Here is a 13,980-nt window from a genome sequence, read left to right on the forward strand (position 1 = left end):
ATAAAGTCATTAATCATTGGCTTTGCTAAAAGAAGCCCAACACAATTGTACAATTCTTGATCGGGAGTGAACACGATATTGTATCCTCTTTTGCAAATATATTGAGCATTGGAAGTGATCAATGATAGGCCTACAACTCGCGCACCATTGCTCATTATATTGGTTTTTTCATTGTGTGCACGTTTAGTAGATTGTCAAAAGCTTTAAAAACACAGACAAGGCGGAATTTGACTGTGCACTTGTTGCATTCATTGTCACTCTTTTCTTTGGGTCACGTTTCAACCCCGTTTCAATTTCTTTCGTCTTTGAAAATATAAATTGGCCGCACAGAAACGTTTTGCCCTTGCAGTACACAGACAGCCTGATTGAAATTGAGTCAACATGGATATGATGAATGTTCATGGACTCTTAAGATATCTTAAAACTCGTGTGGCCTACAAGTATTCTTGTATCTTAATACAGTTTCATGAAGAAGCTACTAGTTTTCAATTAAAGCTTACACTGCTTACACACACACACACAAATCCTCGGCCTATAATTCTCCATTTTTTGGTCTGACAAAAAAGGACAACGTGGTAAAACTAAGATCGACGAGACCTTGATCAAACTGTGGTAGCTTGAATTGTGGTGGTATTGTTGATGGATTTAGTAGCAAATAAATATTATGCAAATGAACAAGTTAACTGTTATCCCTAATCAAGTTTTCAGTCCATTTTAAAGGGGTCATGCAATGTTTTTTTTAGGAACACATTTTGTGCAACTTTTTACTCCTCTTAAATGTATAAAAAACTATTTGACATCCCTTTTAGATTAATTCTATTGAAAAGTGCACTTCTTAAATATTTTCCGTGTTTTTTAAGACAACTGAGGGCGCTGTTGCTGTGATGCCATTTCAGGAAGACACTGTTGAGTTTAGGGATTTTCTGTTAAAATTGTAAACCCAAAAATTTGCTTATTCAAAACATCTGTGAGAAAACTTTACTCATTGGCCTGCTGTCATGTAGTGACACAACACTAATCACCAAAGAAAAGAAAATGCAAAATGTACCACAGCAAAATATATAAATTTCTAGCAACTTTTTGTGCCGAAATAGCTGTAACATTGAGGTTTCTGCCCGGAATGACATCACAGTTTTGCTCATGAATATATGAGAATTTGGATTAACATAACAACCAAAAGGTACCAAAATACCCTATTGAAAATGGCAAAACGAAAATTGAAAATGAGGTTAAATGTGGCACAAAGGTGCATTTTCAAGGATTGCATTTTCAAAATGACATTGCATGGCCCTTTAAGCGTAGCGTTTTCAAGACCTTTAACAACCAATAGGTCTAACTACGCAACGACGAGAAGAACTGAGAACGCGTGGAAAGGATATCCCTGAAGCGATCACCGAACACTGTTTGAGGGCAATGCTTTTGTATTTGGTGTGTTCAATTGTTACTAAAATATAACATTAAACAAAGGACACTCACTATACGATACTGGTAACGTATAAGGTCTATCTTAATTATTCACATATAAAGTCAATGTGCAATGTATTATAATATAGACTATAATAATGACATAACCGCTCGCCCAGCTCAGTGCTGCGTCGAACGGATGACATTCAAAACTAACTTTACCCAAAGTTCGATGCCCGTTTTGTTTCAGTGTCTAGGCTTACACAATTTTGAGAACTGCTTTGCTTGGGACCTTCCTTCTGCAATTCCATGTATACAGCCTGGTGTTTTCTTTTACCATTGTTAGTGTTTTCAATACAAAGTGTATTTTGCTGTAGGCAGTGCTCCGCAGCTTTTCTCCTGAAAATTAAATATTCAACTCCTTCAGCCCGATCGCGAACTTTTTTTCTGTAGGACATCAAACGGCTTGCTTGATCTGCCGCTGTTTTGGCATGATGTAGAATAAAAAAAGACTTGTTGTGTGAAAAGGGATAAGATTGAATGGTTGCCCCGAGGTAGGTGGGCCTGTTACTAGGGTAATTCATGGCAAGGGCGGGTGACTGAGTACGCAGGGGTAGCCAACTTCCAAAAACACCGACCCTCCTCCCTGATCATTAACGAACCAACAAAAAAGGCAACAGTTACTCGCACCACGCTGAATGGCTCTCATCGGCTGAAATTGGTCTTTGATGGGTTCTTGATCCTATTACTGGACGAAAGTCAGCCTCAATTCAACCAGAGAAAGGTTGTGGGGATTACAGGGCACGCTATAGCCATTGACACTTGTCGGTTCTCCGTCTTCGATGCCGCGGTGTATAGTGTGCAGCGACCATACACCATTCAGTCTATGAAATTGAAATAGCGCATGCACAGGGTTGAGCTTGGGTAATAACAAGGGAACGACAGAGTTGACTGAGGGTTTGCCAATGGGCCAAATACCCCCGCTATACCCGTTCACTGAACCACGTGCTGATGGCCCGTAAGCGGGAACAAAAAAACAACAACAGTTTTTGGCAATCCCTACACTCACAATCATTGCCCAGACTGCCGCCTTTGACCAGGCGAAGATCAACAGGGGAAACAGAGAGAATATCGCCTGATGAACTTTGCCTCCCAATTTCCTTTCTCTTTTTTTCGTCTGGGAAATTATTCTGGTTCTAAATTAGACGTGGTTGACTCAATGCGGGCCGCGCGGAAGACAGGTGTTGCCCCTCCTGCGACAGCCCGGCGGATAGCCCCCAGACCTGGGCATTGGCGGCAACCCATTGAAGTCCTTTCTCCATGCTCCAACCATTGTTGAATGTGTAACTGATTTGCCAAGGAATTTGGTGCCATGAGATGAACACCAATCTTCTTTCTATACCGGGGATTGTCGTCGGTTTGTGGCGGTGTTTTTCTTGCTAACGAGAAACGCTATTTTGCCCGTGTGCCATAATCACCGTGGCTGAGTTGCCCCCATGCACGCTATTATACTTTCCTCCCCTTTCCAAGTTAATTATATCAGTATTTCGATGTATTAAGTCATCGCATTCACGGAGAAAATCGAAATACACCGATTAAATTCAAACAAGGCCATATTATTGAGTTGACTGTGAGAGAAGTATAACCGCAACAAAATGCTAACAGGTGTTACAAGGCATTGCATTAATTTTATACGGTATTAATTACTTATTTCCTTTAAAAACATTAAGGCATCATCCTCAAATCTTCCCTGCAGTGCTAGTCCCTGATTTAAACAACATCTATTTCTACTTCAACTCTTTGATAATATGACATTACGTTTAATTGTTTTACTCACTTGGCCAGCAGTAGGCCTACTCCTGTTCTTGTCCTTCGACGCAAAGCATAACCAAATAAGACACAATATGCGGAGGATCTAGGAACGTATAAGCATGGAGACTTGAAGAAAAACATATTCATACGGTTTCATTATGCATCAGAAAGTAATGTATTTTTTATGTAGAAACACACACAACAGAGTTTAAAACACGATAGGTTGCAACAAGTTATCATTGGCGGTTTCTATTCAGTAAGTCACACTTTATCTCCAATAGGCATATATTCTTGCTCAACGTCGGCTTTATTTGGTTTGGTTTAGCCAAGCAGTCATCGGTCAAAAAGGGCGGAGCTGCTTGCTTCCATTAAAGGTCATGATTCCCCCTGCTGTTTTCGAGTTTCATCCCCCAACAAAGAGATTCCTTTTCTGAATTGCTATTTTTCTAGCAATACAAAATTACTCACTTTTGAATGAGACATCAACCGAAAAAAAAACGTTAAGTTATTTAATTATTACTTCACATTTTCGAATTATTGGCTGCGAGACAATAATTCACGTTCTCGCGGGGTAGGCTGGTTCCAGCCCCACAATCAATGTCATTGATAATGTTTGGACCAGGAGCCAGTCTGCTCGTAATGAGGATCTGCTTCTTCTTTTTTTAGAGGAGTTGCAGATGTAAAAAAAAAAAAAAAAAAAAAAAAAAGGAGGTTTGTGGTTGGAATAAAACATTCAAGTTGGTTTTAGAGTAAGGGGAACGCAACGTTAACAAAACAAAATCCGCAGTTGAGCAACAATGTTTTTACATATTTTCGTTGCTCGTTATACTGATCCAAAGCTGCATCTGAACACATATACACCAGTGGTTGGCAACAAAGACAAAAGATGCTTCTTAGTGGAGTGAGCTTGCTGCTCGAACCCTTCGGATCTGGAAGTAACTCAACCACCTGACTATGGAAGATACCACCTGACATAACGTCAAACCATGGTCAACAAACATGATCAAAAAGTCACACTGTGCATCAGACGTTAACGCGCGTTTGCTGTCGTTTCCCAAAAGTATGAAATTGGCCACCGTGTTACTGTCAAGGCAAGTGACCATGTACGTGGATTATTGTGCCGGAAAAGTCTTTATCTAGCCGCATTTCTGTGTGCGATGCCATGCTATGAACAGCACACCTAACCTGGACCGCACCGCAGGCAGACTTTTGTGCTTGTCTGATACCACCTGGTTCAACATTACTATTCGTATTTGTGTTTACTTTCGGCAGTGGAAGACCCTGGTGTATTTCATGGTCTGAAGAGGGATTGTTTGTGTGTTTGTTGAGACTTGAATAGCTTGTCAGCTTTCTGAGTGAATACCCAAGTCGTGTCTGTATTGAACGAGTCCACATGTTCCCATGCTTGCGTTCGATTGGAAGGGAACATCAGCTGCTCCGTCGCGATTCAGCCTTCTTCGATAAGCCACGGTCAAGTTGCTGAATAGGCGAGTATATTATCTGTTGAGCAAGTCATTACTTTGAAATTTAGAACACTACAATTCTCGCAATTCCGCATACATGTAGTTAAATTTCAAGTGGGTTAAGTCTCCCTATATGTAGGCAGAATTGCTTTTTATTATAATTGTAAAACCTTCACCAAACACCTCGAATGAGAAACACATCTTCATACGGGTGATGTCATTCAAGTGACATTAAATTAAAACACGTTGACAACACAATCTCAATCATGCTTTGCACACCGTAGGTGTCTGTCCATCTATCCAACAACACGTGCGTCGAATTAGGAACACCCGTTGAGCATGTTGAGCGGCCTTCAGTTACCGCACCGTAACTCAATCCTGGACCGGGCCGAGGTTTGGCCCTCGCTCGGCATTCCGTAGTATCGCTTTAACAAGATAATAGAGCCAATTACCCAGTAACATAATTGAAACCCGGCCTGCCGTTCAACTGAAGCTAATCTGGAATAATCAGGGGACAATGCGAAGTGACTACCCAAACCCCCAGACCGTGGACTCAAACATGCCCGGCAACTGGCAAGTTATGACATCTCATAGCATGAACGTTTTACCATAGCCATGATGGTTTGACATGTTTGTTTACACGCGTTTTTTATTTGAGATAGTAAACGGGTCTTTGTATTGTCTGCACAATTGCCCTCAAAATCTATTCACATTCCATTCCGTTTCAAAAGTTTTTAACGAAAATAAAACACTTTCAAAGAAGTTAATGTGAAGAAATTCGTTAGGAAGACCATGGGAAGACAGTATAATACGCGGAATTCGGAAAGTGGTGAAATTTCATCATACAGCAGGAGGCTATAGGTTTGCCGTTTATACCAGTAAAATTAGAGATGTTTGAACCTAACATCTGTTTTATGCATGTCAGATTAATACACAAAATATCGGACAGGCGGGGCCGCACTGCCGCTGCAGCTTCTTTTATCGCATTTGGTGCCTATTCTCCTATCACCAATGCACTGCCTCGTGTGACAAGGAAGATGGCTCAAAAGTTGTACCGATTCCCCAAAGAGTTTCCTGTCCAGAAGATAGATGCAATTCATCATCCCGTCGTTATTGAAAGATACCGTTGCCCATATATATTTCAAAGGGCCCCTTAATTTACGGCATGCAGTGGGCCGGACGGGACAGGGCCTCTCCGTGCCGTGGATAAATAAATAGCCACGATGGGGGCTTTCATCATGGTCCGATAGGGGTAGATCACTGACAAATCACACGGGGCCGGTAAATGAGTTGGGCAGGTGCTTTTGGTCCTAGACACAGCGCCTTGCCGATCATTAATCAAGTTGAGTTACGCAATCTGAAATGGAGGGGGATTGGATCTTAATGACTTCCCTTTGCTGACGGATGTGTGGAGGCATCAAATGCCTGGGGATAGATCGGACAGGTTATCCCATGGGACGGGCGAGACATAACAACTCTCCCCTTGGTCCACCAAACCATCTCGTCATGTGCAGTACTTTGCCATGGATCCCTGCTATGGATCTATGGTTGTTTTCTTTGCCTGGCCCACGACCTGTTCGGAGAGCCGTAAGGACTACGAGCTTTGCTTATACAATAGATCTGATTACCTCCAGATCAACGGAACAATAATGGGATCAATTTCCGTTGTGTCCGCGGCATATGCTGTGCTGTCTGCAATTCGAAAATCTCCTGCATGGATGCTACGAAAAAGTTGATCGTCCTTCACGTCCACTAGTAACGGTGCATGCAATTTCCACAGATCATTTATGTGTTGCCCATGGTAATGAATTGTTGGCTTCCGAATTTTGAAAGATCGACAAGATATAAGGTAATTTAGGCATGAAGAAATGAGAAAACAATATAGCTAACTCCACCATCGTCATCATTATCGTCATCATCTACGCCATTGTCACTTCAGCTTCACATAATGTAGGACTAAAGTTTGTCTGTTCCTTGCTCCATGGAGCTCCACGATCTGATCATAGGGCGAGGGGCCTTGTTCTTTGATCTGATCAAATAACACCGCAATTTGCTTTAACAGCAACCAGTTTCATTGGCGGATCTAGAGGGAAACACCCCCCCCCCCATCCCCCGGTTCAGCAGCTGACTTATGACTGTAGTAAAATGGGACCACAAATAATAACTGGAATGCTAAGGTTCCTAAATTTGTTCTTGAAATTGCCTTAGAATGCAGGAGAAAGCATCGTAGGTTTAAAAAAATCCGGGCATCACTCATGCACGCCTTGACTCAACCCCCTCCCCTCTTCATATCAACCCTCCCCGTTTCCTGAAAGCTAGAACCGCCCCCGAGTTTCATCATAGGTTCCCAAAATCAACAAAGTTGGATATGTGGCACTGTGTTTTGAACATCTTAATCGAAATCGCTTACTTCAGACGGCTTCACAGTCACTTCAGACGGCTTACTAACTCACCAACAAAAGTTGCGGAAAGAAATCATAATATTGTACTGTATACAATGAAAGGGAACTTCTGAGAGAATGTGCCCATTTGGGCTCAAAAATGCGTCTATTAAATGAAATTGTACTCGACAGATCGTTAACAAGTAAAACACAAACGTTCACAAAACCATACACCAAGGAAATTGGCTGTTTGCGTGTAATTTATACCGCGCGATGGAATTTTAGGGTAATATTTGGTAACATCGAGCCGTTGGGGGAAAAGTCGTTTCAGTTCAACAAATTTCTTTTCAAAATGTTCTTAAAGGCGTGTGTGCTTTAGGATGGCCATGTATATAATACTGAAATTAGTGTGGAACCTGCATTTCACAGTGGATTTTGACTATACATGTTATGCTGTGTCAGTTTGTTGTTGACAGATTGAATTAAAATACATGTAGGCCTATATGCCTTTTTGGTATATTAATTTGATAAAAATAAGTACTATTTATTTTCCGCCCAAACCGTTCCCGTAATTCCAACTTTACGTGGCTTTGGTTGTAATTCAGTTCAACATACAAAGCAGACGCCGACCTAATCTGAGACTAGCGGTAAGCAATGTCAATATAAAGTGATGAGTGTGGCGTGGCTTACCTGCGACAATTAGAGAACGGTGAACCAATCACAGGCCGCCAAACATCCAACCAACTTACCCTACTCATTGACCTGGGACATGTGCTGTGTTCGCCTAACTTCGCTATCCGAGTTTGGGAGTGGTTGCGTCAGAAGCCAGACCGATAATGTCATTTGTTGGTTATCATGATTAGGTTATACCGCCACTCGTTAGTTTTGTACGCTGACCAATCGTGGCAGTCGTTACGATGCGACCCAGGAGAAATGGAGAAGATAGTCCCGCCTAGCCAATCGGCGTAGACATTGCTAGCGAGCTCGGTTTGATTTATACTACCCTCAATTTGCACACAGGGAAAAAATGCGGTGATGATGACAAACACTGTGTTGGCTGAGACAGTGATGTGGGTTTGTGTTACTAAAGCAGCAAGTCTAGTAGATAATGACAATAGTGATAGTTCATTGTCAACTACCACCATTACTTCCGTCATCTCTGCAAGTCTGTGAGTGAAATAACGCAAGCTAGACATCGAGAGGGGCATCTTTGGGGAAGATGCAACCGTCTAAAGCCGTGATGGCTTTCACGGTGGATTCTTTGATGGCTTCAGCTCCTCCGTCTCAATCAACCGTGAGCAGCGCGCCGTCCTACCATCACTACACCGGCTTCGGGAGCTTTTTGCCGGCACACCTACACGGCAGCGCGGCGGTTGTCCCAGCTCACGGGAACGGACTCCTGCATCACCTGCACGCGCCTCAACACCACTTGCCGTACAATGGTTCCATGCGAGGCCCTCCGTTACATCTGATTTCCCCTTCACATCCAGTAATTTCAGATACTGAAAATCCATCAATTCCCAATATAAGGACTTCACTGTCAGGTCAGCATGCGGACTTCTACCCACCGCGGACTATGGTTGGCCATTTACCCGGCGATACATATCAACCACACCATGTTGATCAAGAGCCTAGTTGGCGCAGAGCTCTTCGAGAAGACGCTCATTTTCGAGAAACTAATTCGTCGATAATAAGTGACCGGTTAACCCAGGCAGAAATGAGCCCACTTTCGGGTGAGTATTCAATACGGAAAATAGTTATAACTTATATATTGGCAACTGAAGAATATGCGATCGTTTGAAATGTTGACTTCAAAGATTTGTCACAACACGTATGACGTACATTCATACTAGTTTATGCCTGCGTCGATTCTTTTTTGACCACAGATTTTCACCCACGGTTGCGGTCGAACACATTTCAATAGTGTCGAAAATTGAAAATATCACAAAGATAATAGTGTCGTGTTGATAGTAGGTCAGAAGACTTATTGTCACCGCGTGTATTACAGTAAGTCGCAGTTCATTCACAAACATGGCAAAGCATTGTAATTCTATGGTACAGCCACGGGCTCTTTTCTTCGATACACTCCGGAAAGTATACCGATTTAAACTAAAGTAACGAAATCCCTGTCCATAAATGTTTAAATCAAATGTGCTTGACATTTGTCATCCTTAGAACAGTCATGATAGTACCCTAGTACAAAAGATGTGAAAATAACTAGTAAATTGGGTACAATCAGGGAAAATATGTGGCGGCATACAGTGCAAATTTCCTGCGAGTTTCCTATAGTTATACTACGAGTATTCAAGTAAAGCCCCCTATTTACTTTTTGTAAAGAGATGTTATTCGAAAAAATGGGAATACATTAGAAATGATTGAGATTTTATGTTACCAGCAATTTAGCATGAAGGTTTATAAGTAACGAGCATCGGTTTAAAAACACACTACACACGACGGTGTCTAAAGTCTAATTTTTTTGTTCAACGGAAAATTTCATACAGTCGGCAGTGTTGAAGAATAACATTATCAGACGTATTTGATATGGCTATAAGGTTCTAAATACTCACCATAAAGTGTCAAGTACACACGAAAACTACTGTTATCACCATTCTTTGGGGAGTACTTGTACCTAATTCCCCACGTTATGCACAGACAGTAGCCTATATACAGGGGGAAAACGCCATATTGGGCCGTTTAGCGGTGCTAGTAAATATGCAAGTTGGTCGGGTGATAAATTCGACTGAATTTCATTTTATGGTTTCTGATCACGGAAGGTGTTATACCGCTGTCTAACATGCGAGACATCAGATTAACGACATGTCATTAAGGTAAACGTCTGGCCGTGTGACGCCGTGGTGTCTTCATGGGGACTCGCGACGCGCCCGACCGCCTCCTCTGCTCGGTACACCGCCCGCAACCAATCGAAGTTGACATTTAGTACTCGGAGGCCACATACATTATGATTAAGGAAAATTGTCGCTGAGGGATGGGTGGCGGCCGGGACGTAGACAATGTGATATTGGCTTCCCCATTTCAAGAGAGGCTAAATTCACCGTGAAATTCTAGGAGGGTAATTTGCATTCTGAAAAGTAGTTGTAGTAAGCACATTATATCTGATGATGGTTGATAATAAGTTGATTAGAAATGACAGGCCTGCGTCACGGAGAAGCTACATTATAGGGTATACACCGTAGGGTTTGATATTTATATTTCAATTTCATGTATACTTTTTTTCTTTGCCCCATAAACCTTGTTTCTAATTGAAAAAAAACTCCAAGTATGCCACGCTTAGAACTAGCTTATGTAAGCAGGGTACAAATTCATTTGGTTGTAACCTAAATTTATCTTTGACATTTACAAACATACAACTAGTTACCATGTAGCTGGCCATACCTTTAAATGGGCATAACATGAGGTATAGCCGTTGAGCCCTGGATTAGCCTAATTATAAGGCCTGAGGGAGCTAAGGCAGAACATAAATGATGATAAAGGACAGAACAATATCTAAAGCGATTTCGAAGTCCATTAGATTTTTATATTGCTACATTCCTACACTTTCAATGTATTTGTGGAGAGACGTTATTTTACAAGAAGCATCACTATTGACCTGCTGGCCATTGTTGTGGCCAAACTCAAGGAAATCATGCAGAGTAGTGCTAATGAGTATTTCGTTTCAAAAAGTTAGAGGGCCTAACGCTTTTCGTGTTTGACAAAGGTCCTGCTGTGAGCATAACGTTAGGCCCTCTATAACTTCTTTGATTTGTATAGACCATGTGACCTGTGACGTCATACCAACGGGCAACCGACACCCATCCCCAAAATTGAAGCATCCTTTTTTTTGTAGTTGTTCGGCCTGCATTAAAAAGTTTGTCACCACTTTTACGCCAATCACATTTCAAGAGAAACACATGCAGTGCATAGGGCAACAGTTTGCCGACAGTTGCAGCATCACGTGACCATCACATCCAATTTGTAAACAAATACAGCATGGTCTATATTTCAGGTCAATCCAGTCAGTAAGCAGTTTGCATCAGCTTTATTCATTTTCATATTTCATTTCATCGTTTCATTATATATGATGTCATTTTGTGGATTTTCATGCAAGGAAAGACAAAAAATATGATTATATTTTATAAGCTCAATTACAACAAGCTATGAACAGTGAATTGATGCTCAGCTGATAACACTAACAGTAGCTTTAGCTTAGCTGTTTAGTGGAGTCAATTTATAGCTAAAACATAAAAGTATATATTTATAAATATAAAAATATATTTATATTTTTAAATATGATTAATGGTGCGCGCTTTGAAAATGTGGTCACCTTTCCAGCTGAATGAATATCCACTCTTATAAGCCCTGAATGAATTCATTATACGATCTCATAAATGGTCAATCAAAACTTGAGTGGATATACCTGTTGCAAGATAATAATCATAAAAACTGATTGTCACATAACTTGACTTTAAATATCGTCCAGCACTTTAATTATGATGCTCTTCTATGTTTATTAAATGATAAACCAGTATAACTGGAAGTCCGTTGGGTATTTTGACGTTTGTTGTCAAGCGTCATGCACTCACACTCCCATCTGAATTATAAGAGCCGATTTAAGATTTTTTTTGTCGCAAGGCAATTGCCAGTTAACTTATTACTTAATAAGCATTTAATTCAATGGATGTTCATATATTGTAATAACACTGTTATTTCTGATAATAATCATGCCCAGATAAAAAAAAAAAATCATTCAACAACAAAAGCTGCATGGAAAACACAGTTCAGTGCGAACTGCATTCAGCTGGATAAAATCATGTTTAAGGCTTAATTCGAACAATTTAAACAGTAAAGCTTAAGTTTCATTTTATCACATTTTAATAATGTACACAAAAACTAGAATAGAGCTTGTGTTGAATTGATTCCTGACTTTATCTTCAGATTCTGAGAGTAAGTTGGATACGGACTGCCGTAGTGATCATGGCGAAGATTGCACCGAGTCTCCGCTGCAAGACGACCCAGACGACGAGCAGGCTGAGTCCGGTGACGGTGACGGGGACGGTGGCTGCAGCGCCGGGCGGGCTGGCTCCAAGTCACGCCGCCGTAGGACAGCCTTCACTAGCGACCAGCTACTGGAACTTGAGAAGGAATTTCACAGCAAGAAATACCTGACTCTGAGTGAGAGGTCGCAGATCGCCAGGTCCCTGCACCTGAGTGAGGTCCAAGTCAAGATTTGGTTTCAGAACCGGAGGGCCAAATGGAAGCGCCTGAAGGCCGGGATAACGAGTGGACGTAATGGGGCTAATCCTAACCCTAAACTGGTCGTACCTATCCCCGTACATGTTAACCGGTTCGCTATCCGATCACAGCAGCAATGCCGGCCTCGCTTGCCAGAGCCTAACGACCCAATACCGCAGATTGGCTTACACCGAGATGTCAGTCATGTCGGAGAATTATACAACAAGACAGCCACGGTATAGTGGCCTTGGTAAACCAAACCTAACGTCCACTTTTCGCAAAATTTTGAACAACTGATGACGTTAGCGCAATCAAGATGTGGAAGTGTTGTTCGATTCTGCAAATGTCATGTCGCCTTGCGCACCTGTAATGACAAGACCAACTTTGGGAGCGCTACACATTTCAACAGTTGAACCTTGTTGTACGGAACTTGTGGACTTGGCGCCCAAGTTGTAATCCCAACTCAAGATAACTCTTCCGATGCAGGTATCAAGGTAGATGGTATCGATTTCTGTTGGTGAAGAAAAAAGTGAAACAGTCGATTCTAATCATTGTGTCCTCTATGTGTGTGCTTGTCGGTAGGCCTGTAAATGTTCAAAGGGGACGCAAATACCCCATCGTGATTAAATATTTGATTCTCGTGAACTAAATCAATTAATGTATATTGTAAGCTTGTCCTTGTATTGTATTTCTTGGCGGCAAATGTGACAGATTTCCTTTCATTGTGGGGAAAGTGCTTTAAGTTCAAAACTTTTGTGTTCGATTGGTATCCCACTTTAAAAGAACTTAATGATTCGAAATTATGAAGATGCCAACTTTCATTGAAAAGAACGGTTATCTTTACGATACCAGGAAAAGCCAGATTGTTATCAAAACGTCCAATTTAAAATGTTATTTAGTTTTCTTCAAAAAGGAAGTATCGATCCATATAGGTTTTGGATGGAGTCTATACATCCTGGCAATATTTGTTAACGATTCAGGACAAACAAATAATATGACATTTCCATCACTCCATGCATCACAGTGCATCGATAATCAGGAAACCTTCGTAGTATGGCTTGGTTAAAATATGCTTCCGTTCGATGCATGCCTAAAAAAAAATCATGTGAACCAGAAAATGCCCTTTTTTAGATTGTACCTGGAAACAGTGATTCAATCCGTCTTCTCATCCAGAAAAATTAATGTAGTCATTCTTTCATTTTGGCTCTTATAAGCTTCTATTTACGAATGATGAAATCCTAAAGCTCTGGCCAAAGACAAGGAATTTAAGACCAACCGTCTGATCTGATTATTGCTTTCGTCTTTATAAGAGTTGTCTTGATCGTGCTTATGGAACTTGATGAGAAGTGTAAAATTCTTGTGCATTTTCTTTTGTTCTTAAAAAGGAATGCTTCATTGGCCGCACACACTTTGGTTATTTTTTACCTGATTAAAAATACATATACATGTATATCCATACGTGTGTCTTAATATTGTTTCTTTCACAATTTTCTGGTTTTATTGCATCTAATCAAATTTTAAAGATGAACAGAATGTATTTCTATCGTCTGCATTAGCCGATAAAGATTTTAATCTGAGTGTTTGATAATCGTATGCTATAAACAATGGGTGTCACGAGTAGGGAAATTTCGGTGTGATATGATCAAGTATTTTGATGTCTATTAAACAAAACAAAATCACACTTAAAATGT

The 13,980-nt window shown here is 41.0% G+C and overlaps 1 protein-coding gene across 1 annotated transcript; it reads left to right on the forward strand.

Annotated features, from left to right (window-relative positions):
* The first annotated feature begins 7,565 nt into the window (after window positions 1-7,565).
* On the forward strand, window positions 7,566-13,747 carry LOC119720694 (homeobox protein GBX-2-like). The gene is made up of 2 exons (XM_038190502.1): window positions 7,566-8,793; window positions 11,993-13,747. The coding sequence occupies exons 1-2, from the start codon at window positions 8,280-8,282 to the stop codon at window positions 12,529-12,531; spliced, it is 1,053 nt and encodes a 350-aa protein (XP_038046430.1). The 5' UTR covers window positions 7,566-8,279; the 3' UTR covers window positions 12,532-13,747.
* Window positions 13,748-13,980: the final 233 nt, after the last annotated feature.

The sequence above is a fragment of the Patiria miniata genome, unplaced genomic scaffold (genome assembly GCF_015706575.1).
Source record: "Patiria miniata isolate m_02_andy unplaced genomic scaffold, ASM1570657v1 HiC_scaffold_9, whole genome shotgun sequence".
NCBI lineage: Eukaryota > Metazoa > Echinodermata > Asteroidea > Valvatida > Asterinidae > Patiria > Patiria miniata.

Excerpts from the sequence above, each read along its gene's own strand:
- LOC119720694 (XM_038190502.1), top strand. The coding sequence starts at position 8,280 with ATGCAACCGTCTAAAGCCGTGATGGCTTTCACGGTGGATTCTTTGATG. Across the intron at positions 8,794-11,992 it reads AGAAATGAGCCCACTTTCGG|ATTCTGAGAGTAAGTTGGAT; the intron begins GTGAGTATTCAA and ends CTTTATCTTCAG.